The following is a 13701-nucleotide window of genomic DNA, read 5'->3' as shown; positions in this document are numbered from 1 at the left end:
CCACCCTCCCCCTCCGGGTCTGGAGGTTCAGTTTGTGTGTGTGTGTGTGTGTGAGTGTGTGTGCGCACGCGTGTGTGTGTGAGTGAGTGTGTGTGCGCACGCGTGTGTGTGTGAGTGTGTGTGTGCACGCGTGCGTGTGCGTGCGCTAGTGCAATTCAGGCTAATTTATCCTGCAGAAACCACAAAATTCAAAAAGTAGCGAGAACACCCCACCTGGAAAAGACACAGTAGCCAGATGTGTCTGCCATGAACTCACCACATAAAGTCGATGAGGGAAAGAAGGAAAGAAAAACAAAACAAAACAAAACAAAAAAAACACCACCACCAACTCACTGGAAAAAGAAAAAGAAAAAAAGATATCCTATGGATAAATCTGCCATTTCACAAACTTTTTCTGGCTACCTCTTTCTATATGCGTTAAGCAAGACGAGGCTCCGTGATTTGCTTTTGATACAATGGTTTTAAGTGTCTCTGTACACTTCCTAGAGGGAAGATTGAGCCAACTGAGCAAATGAGCCCAGACAAGATTTCCTTTCCATCTTGTCTTGAAAAGCATGCTCTGGAAAAGAAAAGGGGGGATGAAAAAGGCACACATATGTTTGTAATTTCAAGTACAGATGAAGACAGACCTGCAGGACATCGACTCTGCCCAGGGGATGGCACACTTTCAAAGGGGAGAAGTGTGTGCGTGTGTGTGTGATTTCTAAAAAATCCTATAGCATTAAAAATACACCCTGGCTGCACTTACCCAATAGCTTCTAAACCGGCTCGGGCTGGCAGCCTGGTGAAGTTTTTCTGCCGTCTTTATTTTTCCTGTCCTGTCTGGGGGTGCTGGCCGCCCCAGCCGGGGCCTCACTCCAGCACAGAGGTCGCTGGCATGTGCTGGGAGCCCCGCACAGCACAGCTGAGGATGGCTGGGAGTGTCATCACCGAGACGGCAAAACTGCCGGTCACTTTTCTCTTAGCAAAAAACATTTTAAAACACGGGGACATTTTAAGTGGCCACACCACAAGCAGGATCCTCCTCTTCAGTTTCTCACCACTGCTTGTCTGGAGGTTAAAGATTCTTTTCTTTCTAAAATGTTATTTACTTGATTTTGGGAGGGGGGGGGGGAACAGTAATTTGTTGTTCCACTTACTTATGCATTTACTGGTTGCTTTTTTTTTTTCAATAGAGACAGAGAGAGAGTCAGAGAGAGGGATAGATAGGGACAGACAGACAGGAACGGAGAGAGATGAGAAGCATCAATCATTAGTTTTTCGTTGCGACACTCTAGTTGTTCATTGATTGCTTTCTCATATGTGCCTTGACCACGGGCCTTCAGCAAACCAAGTAACCCCTTGCTTGAGCCAGCGACCTCGGGTCCAAAGTGGTGAGCTTTTTGCTCAAACCAGTTGAGCCCGTGCTCAAGCTGGCAACCTCGGGGTCTCGAACCTGGGTCCTTCCGCATCCCAGTCCGATGCTCTATCCACTGCACCACGCCTGGTCAGGCTACTGGTTGCTTCTTGTGTGTGCCCAGACAGGGAAGCAAACCTGCAACCTGGTGCACTGAGACAGCGCTCTGACCCACTGAGCTACCTGGCCATGGCTTTAAAGATCACCGTGTTTCCCCATGTATAAGACGCACCTTGTTTCGGGTCTAAACCCTGGGTGCATCTTACACAGTGGCTGTGGCATTTCCAATGCCATAGATGGAGCTGAGGACAAGATAATGGATGGGAGTTTTGACAGTGATGAGGAGTTGTATGAATTTTATGATAAAACTTGAGTTCAATCACTTTATGTAGTACATTTTTTTTTTCAAATTTCGGGTCCCAACATTAAGGTGTGTCTTATACATGTGGGTGCATCTTATACAGAGGGAAATACGGTATTTTCGTTGTGTGTAAACAGTAAAAGCGTGGGAACCACGGCTGGGTTTCCTGAGAGGTGAGCGCCCACAGGCCCTTCCTTCAGCGCCCAGGGGCCAGACCCGTGAGGGGAAACCGGACTGTCAGCGAACAACCAGGTTGGTTTGTTTGTTTGTTTAACTTGAATTTCCTGGGGTGACACTGATTAATAAAACTCGGTTTCAGGTGTACAGCTCTGCAATACACACGTCATCTGTACACTGTACTGTGTGTTCACCACCCAAGTCGAGTCTCCTTCCACCACGACTTATCCCTCTCCACGCCCTCTCCTCCCGCTCCCGACCCCGGGGGCCTGTCCTCCGCGAACACGGAATTTTAACGAGACGCGGGGGCCTCTCTCCAGGCCAGTGCCGAGGCGTGGGCGGCCTAACTGCTCCGCACGGCTGCCACGAGGCAGGTACTCTCGCTGCCGCGTTTTGACAGAGCAGGAGAATGAGGCGCAGAAGGGTTAAACAACAAAGCCAACCGAAGCTCAGTTCTGACGTCACGTTCTTCCCAGGAACCACGATCGAGGTCCTGTGCCCGCCGGTCCGCCATCACCGCCATCACCACCTAACATCTCAACGTTTTTTTAGGCAGGTCCACTTTCCCAGGCCCGTGGGTCAATGTGTTATAAACAGGGACCGTGCAGGGTCTGAGTTTTTTCTATTTCTTTTTTTTTTTTTTTTTTTTTAGAAAGTTACATTTAAAGGGGGGTGTTTTTCTATTTCATTTTTTTTAACTCCTTCGAAAAATATAGCAGTTATGAACAGTAATTAACCATTACCAACAACCTATGAGGAAGATGTGCAATCCTACCCAGTTTGTGTTATGGAAAAAAATAGTTCCGGCCCTGGCCGGTTGGCTCAGCGGTAGAGCGTCGGCCTGGTGTGCGGGGGACCCGGGTTCGATTCCTGGCCAGGGCACATAGGAGAAGCGCCCATTTGCTTCTCCACACCCCCCCTCCTTCCTCTCTGTCTCTCTCTTCCCCTCCCGCAGCCAAGGCTCCATTGGAGCAAAGATGGCCCGGGCGCTGGGGATGGCTCCTTGGCCTCTGCCCCAGGCGCTAGAGTGGCTCTGGTCGTGGCAGAGCGACGCCCCGGAGGTGCAGAGCATCGCCCCCTGGTGGGCAGAGCATCGCCCCCTGGTGGGCGTGCCGGGTGGATCCCGGTCGGGCGCATGCGGGAGTCTGTCTGACTGTCTCTCCCCGTTTCCAGCTTCAGAAAAAAAAAAAAAAAAAAATAGTTCCGCAGTCCCGGTGTGAGTCCTGTTCCCTCTTCGCAGAAGCCGGGACCACAGGCCGGCTGTTGGCCCCCAGGGTGGAGGCCAGCACTCCGCCTTCACCTCTCCTCATTACTGTCTAAAGTCCTCTGGGCCCCCCTTCCCCTGCCGTTCACTGGGTCCCCCTGGGCAGCCGGACTCAGAGGCCACCAGCCTGCTCAGACAGGCTCCAACTGACAGACACCCTAAGTTGGCAGATGCGAAAACAAAAGTTTCAGTTAACAACTAGCCAGAGCCAAAAATGGTTACTTGAAAGAAAAAAAAAAAAGTGGAAAAATTTTGTTTTTCCCTTTTCCCCCTGCAGAGTATTCGGTGTCTGATACGTTGGCGAGTTAGACACAGCCACCTGCCGTCCTGGAGAGAGACGGACCCCGGGGCAGCCGGACAGAAGGACGTTCCGGTCTCAGCACGCCGCTCATCTGGGACATCTTGAAGCGCTAGGGTTTTTTTCTCTCCCCACTAATAATACCTGGTTTGACTTACAAGCCCCATTTCAGGAATGGGGGGTGGGGGGGTGGGGGGTGGGAGGGGGGGTTGAAACACTTCCACCAGAGGGCGCTATCCTCACTGGAAGTTAAAAACACGGGTTCCTAATTTACAGCACTTTGCACTCAAACTCGCTGAAAAGAACATTTTTTTCCCTTTGAGAGCTGTTACAATAAACAATGAAATGGTCTTCAAATTTAACATTCTGTAATTAGCTAAAATTAAAGTCTTTCCACAAGAAACAGTGATGATAATAAGACTAAAAATACTCATTTACAGCTTATTATATGCCAGGTATGGATATAAGCAGTTTACATATATTAACTCATATAATCACCTCATACAAAAACTTTACATATGGGGAAACTAAGGCACAATTAAGTAACTTAATGGAGTCACCAAGCTAGTAATGGGCAGAGCCAGGACTTAAAATATCACAGTCTGACCCCCCAAGTCCACAAACCTAACCTACAGAAAAACATAAAATCCTAATAAAAAAGAGATTTATTATATCACAGGTATAGAAATACATAAAATTAGCTTATAAAAAGTACAAAGTCTATCATTTGATAGATTTTAGAGACAGGCAGGGAGAAAGAGAGAGACAGGATCAATTTGTTCCTGTCTGTGCCCTGACCAGGATTTGAACTGGCAACCTCTGTGCCTCGGGAAGGTCTAACCAACCGAGCTCTCTGGCCAGGGTTATTACCTGTATTTTGACATCCTTCTCACACATACATAATACCTCTCAGTGAAGAGGAAATGACACTTAGGTTCACGTATTTGTCAGCTATATTGCATTAGAAACTAGATTTAAGAAGTAAGAGAGAGGTAGCGCAGTGGATAGAGTGTCGGGCTGGGACGCGGAGGACCCAGGTTTGAAGCCCCGAGGTCACTCGCTTGAGTGCGGGCTTATCCACCTTGAGCACGGGGTCACTGGCTTGAGCATGGGATCATAGACATGACCCCATGGTCACTGGCTTGAACCCAAAGGTCTTTGGCTTGAAGCCCAAGGTCGCTGGCTTGAGCAAGGGGTCACTCGGTCTGCTGTAGCCCCCCAGTCAAGGCACATATGAGAAAGCAATCAATGAACAACTAAGGAGCTGCAACGAAGAATTAATGCTTCTCATCTCTCTCCCTTCCTGTTTGTCCCTATCTGTCCCTCTCTCTGTCTCTGTCAGAAAAAAAAAGAAAAAAGAAGTAGGAGGAGGGGGAAAGATATGTTCTGGTCAAAAGGTAAAAAGAGAAAAAAAATCCAGTTGACGTAAAACAGACACAGTAATTTTGAATTGTATTCAAAGTAATAATTTTATATACTCTTATTTTTTGTATTTTTCTGAAGTTAGCGGGGAGGCAGTCAGACAGAATCCTGCATGAGCCCGACTGGGATCCACCCCTCATGCCACCAGGGGGCGATGCTCTGCCCATCTCAGCGCCCAGGCCAACTTTGCTCCAATGGAGCCTTGGCTGTGGGAGGGGAGGAGAGAGACAGAGAGGAAGGAGACAGGGAGGGGTGGAGAAGCAGATGGGCGCTTCTCCTGTGTGCCCTGGCCGGGAATCGAACCCGGGACTCCGCACGCCAGGCCGACGCTCTACCACTGAGCCAACCGGCCAGGGCCTACATTTGTATGTTTATATATGCTAATGTATATGACAGAGGTATATTACAATATATAGAATATATGAAGACTCTGGTAGACACCTATATTTCTAAAAAAATAAAATACTATATTCTAAATCTTCAAAAAAAAAGAAGAATCTTTTCTTTGTATTTTTAAAGACTGATAATACAGAGTATAAACTACAGGCAGACCTACAGCTTGAAATCAAATATTCTGAGTTAAGTATTTGGCATTAGGACCACCTTGTGACTCTGAATTGTCCCCGTCTTTGAGGACACATTCCTCCTGTTTCCATCTACGGACACATCTGTGATTCTCCGTAGGCTAGCAGCACACTCGTAATGTGCGCATACTCAAATATTGTTGGAAAAACCCCAGAATGCGTGTCTTGAGAAATTATTGCCCCAATTTATTCAAAATCTAGAAAGTAAGCTATTTTATTCAACCACAGGCAAACTGATTTCAGACATTTAGATTACAATTTTTTTGGACAGACATTACCAGCAATGAGCTGTGTGTGTGCGTGTGTGTGTGTGTGCGTGTGTGTGTGTGTGTGCGTGTGTGTGTGTGTGCAGGCAGATTCACACGTGCCCACAGTACCAGGTTTCAAGCACGTAAGGCCCTTTTTTAGTCTACTTCCCATGTGTTGCACAATTTTTGAAAAGTAACTCCAGGGTTTTACATACTAACAAACAACACTAGTAGCTAAGATGTCCATCAGCTGGGGGCTAGTTAGATAAGCTAATTATAGCATACCAACATGTTGGGCTATTCGACAGTTTTTTAAAATTCATTGATTGATTTTAGAGACAGAGGAAGGGAGGGAGACAGACAGAAACAAGGATCTGTTCTTGTATGTGCCCTGACCGGGGATCCAACCCACAACCTTGGCACACTGGGACAACGCTCTGACCGACCGAGCTATCCTGGTACGGAGACAGCGGTAGGAAAATCAAGACGCAGAAGAGCGGGTGTGATACGCTGGCCTCTGCATGTGACTGGAAACACTGGTTGACTCCAGGCAACACAGAAGGGAATCAGAGGAAGATTTACTTGTTGAATACCTTTTTGAAAAAATGTTTAGCCCTGGCCGGTTGGCTCAGTGGTAGAGCATCAGCCTGGTGTGTGGGTGTTCTGGTTCGATTCCTGGTCGGGGCGCACAGGAGGAGCAACCACCTGCTTCTCCACCCCTCCCCCTCTCTCTCTTTCTTCTGTTCCCACAGTCATGGCTCGATTTGTTTAAGCGCTTTGGCCCCAGGCAGTGAGGATGGCTCTGTGGAGCTTCCACTTCAGGCCCTAAAAATAGCTCGATTGCAAACATGGCCCCAGATGGGCAGAGCATCGAGCCCAGATAGGCATTGCCGGGTGGATCCCTGTCGGGGTGCATGTGGGAGTCTGTCTCTCTATCTCCCCTCCTCTCACTTGGAATAGAGAAGAAAAAAAAAATGAAAGAATGTTTAAATTGTTCCAGCCAGGTCCATAAAAGATTTGTTTCCAATTATAGTGATTATAAAATTGAGGTTAACCCTTGATCATCGGTTTTTAGAATTTTTTTTTTAATTTTTTATTTTATTTTATTTATTCATTTTAGAGAGGAGAGAGAGAGGGAGAGAGAGAGACAGAGAGACAGGATTAGAGAAGGGGGGAGGAGCAGGAAGCATCAACTCCCATATGTGCCCTGACCAGGCAAGCCCAGGGTTTCGAACTGGCAACCTCAGCATTTCCAGGTCAATGCTTTATCCACTGTGCCACCACAGGTCAGGCCTGGTTTTTAGAATTTTTAATGAAAATCAAATTGTTAAAGAAACCCTGAAACTCTCCTAATGTTACCCAACGTGCGGTTTTGATTTTCCTTGTTTTGTTTACTACACTTGCATCCGCTTCCGACTCGAGCTCCAGTGTCAGGGACAAATGACTCACAGGAGGTTTGGTTTACCACGGCCGGGAGACGCGCTGATACCGTTTTCCTTGATCTGACCCTTAGACAAGTACCGCCACAGAGGTTATTCTAAGTCACTTGCTTCTAGCTTATATCTGCAAGCTTTAAAATGGCAGGGCCCAACTTCCTGGAAGAACAAACAATGTATTTCCTTGAAGCGGACTTGGGTCGACTGAAGTCCACGCTCACTTTGGCCAAGCCACAGCATGAGGGAAGGGGTGCCCATGGCTAAGGGCGTCCCCTCCTGCCAATTTAACAGGAGGGTCTTCTCACTCTCTCCAGCTAACCGCTCTGGGCGCAAAGCGGTATTGAGACATCTGATCTTACATGGAAATGTTCTCTGAAAACGGGACCACTCGATAGAAAACTTTCAAATTGGCCGTCTCATTTATACCTCCGGAGGGGGGGAGTGACCCCCACAAGGGCTGATTGGTCCTGTTGCTAGACTGCGTCAATTACACTGAAACATTCCACGTGCAATGACAAGGGAGTCACTCTATCCCAGGGCAGGTGTGGTGAGAAGCCAGGGGTGGAGAGGGGTGGGGGGGGGGATCCGTTCTAACATCAAACCAACCTTGGGTCGGACTCGGGCTCTGCCATCGAGCTGTGTGACTTTGAGGACGTCTCCCCATCCCATCAATAGCGAGAATGCTGTCACTTCTTGTAGGACTGTTGTTGGGAGGGTTAAATGACATGAAGCAAGAATACACCTATGCTGGTATCAGTCACACGGTAAGCAAAAAAAAAAAAAAAAAAAGTGGGAGGAGGAGGAGGAAGGAGGAAGGAGGAAGGAGGAAGGAGGAAAGAGGAGAAGAAGAAAAGGATTTGAGGCCACATCTGTTCCTGTTGGCAGTCTCCGGGGACCACATTCACGCAAAGGACCGTGCGCCCTCCTTGCTTTAGTCTGCATGAGGACCGGAGGCCTGTGTGAGTTTTCAAAAGACTTCAACAAAGGCCATCGGAGGGGGTGGCGGGACTCTAGTGGAAACCCTAGGTAGCCTGTCACAAACGAGCACCGAGGCCGAGAAAAGAGAGGCAGAGGTGGTGGGCGGGTAACGCACCCACAGGACGGGAAGAATGCTCTCTGGGCGCACAGGTGGGCGCTGAGGCGAGCAGAGCCGTGCCCGAGCCCCGAGCCCCGAGCCCCGAGCCCCGAGCCCCGCGGCTGAACGCCGGTGCATTCCTCGGCGAGTCCGAGCTTGGCTTACCGAGATTGGGCTGAGACACGGCCATGGACCTCTGGGGCGCCGGTGTGGAGGTGGCAGCAGGGTGGAGGCTCATGTGACTCAGGGGCTGACTCATCACCTTCCTGGGGTCATGCCACGTGGTGATTTTCTCTATGTGACTAAAAGAAGGAAAACAATTATCTTCTTAATTGCTGGCATCATTATCGTGATCACCAATAACAGCACAACAGTTAAATGGCTTTAGCCCTCCTCCCCTCAGGATCTGCTTACAGGCAGCTGACAGCTCATCCATTGTCCTTGTTTGCATCCAAGCTCGGGTCACTTACCCTCCACCCGAACTGGGCCACGCTGGGGGTTCTGCAGGTGACGCTCCGCTCGCAAGCCCCTCACCTGGCTGTCCCAGATACCCGTATGTGCAAAAACCCTCTTAAGGGTTTTCGGCCCTCCTGGGGACAGACACGCCCCGGTGTCCCTCTCCACAGCCCAGGGAGCCTGCGTTCCCAGCCGCGTGGGTACTTGCAGCCACCCAGCCCCTGGGGCACCACGGCGTGAACCCCTCTGAGGCAGGGCCGCCAGCCAGCCCCCCCACACTCTCGGGGTTCTAGGTCTAACTGACATGATGAGGATGCCTCCGCCTGTCCTGGGCCAAAGTTGGGGCCCTTGAAACCAACCTCCTAACCGTGGCGTTACTGAGCTCCGCCTACGGGCAAAGCACGGTGAGGTCGGCGTGGGTAAGACACAAACCCCTCAGCAGGCTTACGTCCTGCGGGCCACGCAGGGAGGCGGGCACGCGCCAGGTGACGGAGACGCCGAGGCACGGGGATGACAGGACAGGCTGGGAGGGGCACCCACAACTTCCTGCACGTCCTCGTGACTGCCCCTCCGAGAAAGGAGCCCAACACAGCTCCTGCCGGAATCTCTAACACGTCCCTAGAAGGATGGATGCCCGGCCACACCTCCCTCCCATCCTCCCAACCTACATCGCAAGCCACTCTGCCTGCCTCGTATAAACCTTGTGCCCCGCCATGTGCTCTCCCCTTTCTTTTTGAGAGGTTCGCTATCTTTTTGAGAGGTTCACTACATTTTTCTTTTTCTTTTTTTTTTTTTTTGTATTTTTCTGAAGCTGGAAACGGGTAGAGACAGTCAGACAGACTCCCGCATGTGCCCGACCGGGATCCACCCGGCACGCCCACCAGGGGGCGACGCTCTGCCCCTCCGGGGCGTCACTCTGTTGTGACCAGAGCCACTCTAGCACCTGGGGCAGAGGCCAAGGAGCCATCCCCAGCGCCCGGGCCATCTTTGCTCCAATGGAGCCTCGGCTGCTGGAGGGGAAGAGAGAGACAGAGAGGAAGGAGGAGGGGGGGTGGAGAAGCAAATGGGCGCTTCTCCTATGTGCCCTGGCCGGGAATCGAACCCGGGTCCCCCGCACACCAGGCCGACGCTCTACCGCTGAGCCAACCGGCCAGGGCCTACATTTTTTCTTTTAAGGGTGAGCACACTGACTGGTGCCACGACTTTGTTTTAGGAACTGCGTCCAGAGATCTTTCTCTGTTTAGCAAAGACGGCACACTGCCCACAGACACTGACCGTAGGCCCTTGGCCCGAGGTCTCACAGCGAGGCCGGCTCTCCCGAACCAGCTGGCCGCGGGGGGCCTCCTGCACCCACAGGGAGGCGGGCAGGCTGCACTTCGGGCAGACACCCCTAAATCACAACGGCGGCCTCCGCTGGGAACCACGCTTCCCGCTGCACCCCCAGTTGTGTGCGTCTCTTCTTAGGGTTCTGTTTCCTCACATTTAAATACCGCGCTGCCTGTGCCAACATTCCTCCTCTTCAGAGCTCTTCATCCCAGACGTGACTGCCAGGGGGAGCTCACCCATTGCCTGGACTGACAACGGGGTATCATTGTCCCAAGAAGGCCTGTGAATGAGTGTGGGTTTACAACAAAAAAAGGGAAGGGAAGGGAAGGTGGTCAGCCTTCGTTAAAAAAAGAAAAGCAAAATTAAGTTCAACTGCTGAGTTTCACTATTGTAGGAGCCATCAGCAGTCTTCAAAAAAAAAGCCTGACCTGTGCTGGCGCAGTGGATGAAGCGTCAACCTAGAACGCTGAGGTCGCCAGTTCAAAGTCCTGGTCTTGCCTGATCAAGGCACACACGAGAAGCAACTACAAGTTGATGCCTCCTGCTTCTGCCCCTCCCCCTTCTCTCTCTCTCTCTCTCTCTCCTCTAAAATAAATAAATAAATAAATAAATAAATAAATAATAACAAAGTCAACACTGTACTGGGCCCTGGCCGGGCAGCTCAGTGGGTAGAGGATCATCCTAACACACCCAGGTGGCAGTCTGGATTCCCGGTCGGGGCACATGCAGAGATTAACTCAGGAATTCACAGATGAGTGGAACAGCAAATCAATGTTTTTCTCTCCCTCCCACTTTCTCAAATCAAGAAATAAATAAAATTTTCTGTAAGAATGAAGTAGAATAAAATCAAAGAAAAACAATTATATATATATATGTGTGTGTATATATATATGTATATATATGTGAATTTTAGGGAAAGAGGAAGAGGGATATAAGAGAGACAGAAACATGAATTTGTTTTAGGAACTGCGTCCAGAGATCTTTCTCTGTGTAGCAAACAGAGAACATCCCCTGTTCATGTATTCATTGGGTGATTCTTGTGTGGGCCCTGACCGAGGATCAAACTGTCAACCTTCGCATATGGGAACCATAGTCTAAGCCACCCTGGCAGGGCAAACCAAAGCTATCTTGTTTGGAACAAAAACAAAAAACAAAAAAAAAAGGAAAGAAAAAATAAACAAATAGAGAGGAAGAGACTGAACTAAAGAGATCAGAGTCAATGACCTAAGCATAAAAAAGAAATGGAAAAGAAACAATGGTCTCAGCTATGCCGCCTGTTTAACAACTGCAATTCTATTCAAACCGTTCATAAAGTCCCTCTTGTCAACGTCTCAGTCTGCGGAGACCGCTAGCCCTTCAGGGGTTGCACAGCAGGCTTCAGGGGGTGCACAGCAGCCTTCAGGGTCTCAGTCTGCGGGGACTGCTAGCCCTTCAGGGGGTGCACAGCAGGCCTTCGGGGTCTCAGTCTGGGAGACTGCTAGCCCTTCAGGGGTGCACAGCAGGCCTTCAGGGGTGCACAGCAGGCCTTCGGGGTCTCAGTCTGCGGGGACTGCTAGCCCTTCAGGGGGTGCACAGCAGGCTTCAGGGGTGCACAGCAGGCTTCTGGGTCTCAGTCTGGGAGACCGCTAGCCCTTCAGGGGTGCACAGCAGGCTTCAGGGGTGCACAGCAGGCTTCAGGGTCTCAGTCTGTGGGGACTGTAAGCCCTTCAGGGGTGCACAGCAGGCTTCTGGGTCTCAGTCTGCAGGGACCGCTAGCCCTTCAGGGGTGCACAGCAGGCTTCTGGGTCTCAGTCTGCGGGGACCGCTAGCCCTTCAGGGGTGCACAGCAGGCTTCTGGGTCTCAGTCTGCGGGGACCGCTAGCCCTTCAGGGGTGCACAGCAGGCTTCTGGGTCTCAGTCTGCGGGGACCGCTAGCCCTTCAGGGGTGCACAGCAGGCTTCTGGGTCTCAGTCTGCGGGGACCGCTAGCCCTTCAGGGGTGCACAGCAGGCTTCTGGGTCTCAGTCTGCGGGGACCGCTAGCCCTTCAGGGGTGCACAGCAGGCTTCAGGGTCTCAGTCTGCGGGGACTGCTAGCCCTTCAGGGGTGCACAGCAGGCTTCAGGGGGTGCACAGCAGGCCTTCGGGGTCTCAGTCTGCGGGGACTGCTAGCCCTTCAGGGGTGCACAGCAGGCTTCTGGGTCTCAGTCTGCGGGGACTGCTAGCCCTTCAGGGGTGCACAGCAGGCTTCTGGGTCTCAGTCTGCAGGGACTGCTAGCCCTTCGGGGGGTGCACAGCAGGCTTCTGGGTCTCAGTCTGCAGGGACTGCTAGCCCTTCGGGGGGTGCACAGCAGGCCTTCAGGGTCTCAGTCTGGGAGACTGCTAGCCCTTCAGGGGTGCACAGCAGGCTTCAGGGTCTCAGTCTGCGGGGACTGCTAGCCCTTCAGGGGTGCACAGCAGGCTTCTGGGTCTCAGTCTGCAGGGACCGCTAGCCCTTCAGGGGTGCACAGCAGGCTTCTGGGTCTCAGTCTGCGGGGACTGCTAGCCCTTCAGGGGTGCACAGCAGGCTTCTGGGTCTCAGTCTGCAGGGACTGCTAGCCCTTCGGGGGGTGCACAGCAGGCCTTCAGGGTCTCAGTCTGGGAGACTGCTAGCCCTTCAGGGTCTCAGTCTGGGAGACTGCTAGCCCTTCAGGGGTGCACAGCAGGCTTCAGGGTCTCAGTCTGCGGGGACTGCTAGCCCTTCAGGGGTGCACAGCAGGCTTCAGGGTCTCAGTCTGCGGGGACTGCTAGCCCTTCAGGGGTGCACAGCAGGCTTCAGGGTGCGGAGCCCATCCACGAGGAGGCCCAGGTGGAGTCAACTTGCTTGCGCAGAGCACCTGGAGCTGAGAAAGCCCCTGACTCTTCCTCCAGGACGCACACTGTAACAACTGGTCATCCAAGGTGGACACGTCCCGCACCTACACCTCCCACTAGGGAACCAGAGGGGAGGAATCGTTCTCTCCACGGTGAGCCTCCCTCGGGCCCTCTGACACCATGCAGAGCGGTGTGGGCTGGACCAGGAGGAGCACAGCGCAGGGGAAAGGGTGATATACAAGAAATGGTGGAAGACATTTAAGGACACTGCTGTGGTCAGACACTCAGCTACCAGTCGGGAGTAGGAATAATGCAGGAGCCGGAGGGGTACATTTCCAAATGCGGGTCCCCCATTCCGCCATTCTGCACACGTGGGCTGTGAGTCAATATTATATACTAACTATGTGTCGTGCCAGGTGGCTATTACTTGAAATGTCCGGGGAGCGGGAACGCTTTGTAAAGCGTATGACTGTCTTGCAGGTACGCTGGACACTTGGAACTAATACAAAATAATGCTTAATGTCCACTGTCGCTGAACAATAAAACAGCCCGCTCAGTTGGTTAAAGTGTCATCTCAATACGCCCAGGTTGCAGGTTCAAAACTCGGTCATGACGGGCACATACAAGAATCAACCAATGAATGCATGAATAAGTGGAACAACAAATTGATGTTTCTCTCTCTGTGTTTCGCATTCTCTCTCTCTCACGCCCCACCTCCGGCTTTCTCTTTAAAATCAGTAAATAACAAAATAAAAGAAAACCAGAAAATTTAAAAATAAGAAAAGTAAGTGGGTTGTGGGGAGGGTCTGGGGGCAGCAGGAAGAGCCGG

The 13701-nt window shown here is 51.3% G+C and overlaps 1 protein-coding gene across 1 annotated transcript in view; it reads right to left on the bottom strand.

Moving 5' to 3' along the window:
• The window catches only part of WWTR1 (WW domain containing transcription regulator 1), a 172579-nt gene that overhangs the window by 56979 nt on the left and 101899 nt on the right, over nt 1-13701 (bottom strand). The window contains exon 3 of the mRNA XM_066347742.1: nt 8427-8563. Coding sequence (XP_066203839.1) covers nt 8427-8563 — 137 coding nt within the window. The remainder of the gene's footprint in view (nt 1-8426; nt 8564-13701) is intronic.

The sequence above is a fragment of the Saccopteryx leptura genome, chromosome 8 (assembly GCF_036850995.1).
Source record: "Saccopteryx leptura isolate mSacLep1 chromosome 8, mSacLep1_pri_phased_curated, whole genome shotgun sequence".
Classification (NCBI taxonomy): domain Eukaryota; kingdom Metazoa; phylum Chordata; class Mammalia; order Chiroptera; family Emballonuridae; genus Saccopteryx; species Saccopteryx leptura.
This window is presented reverse-complemented; position numbering and strand designations above follow the sequence as displayed.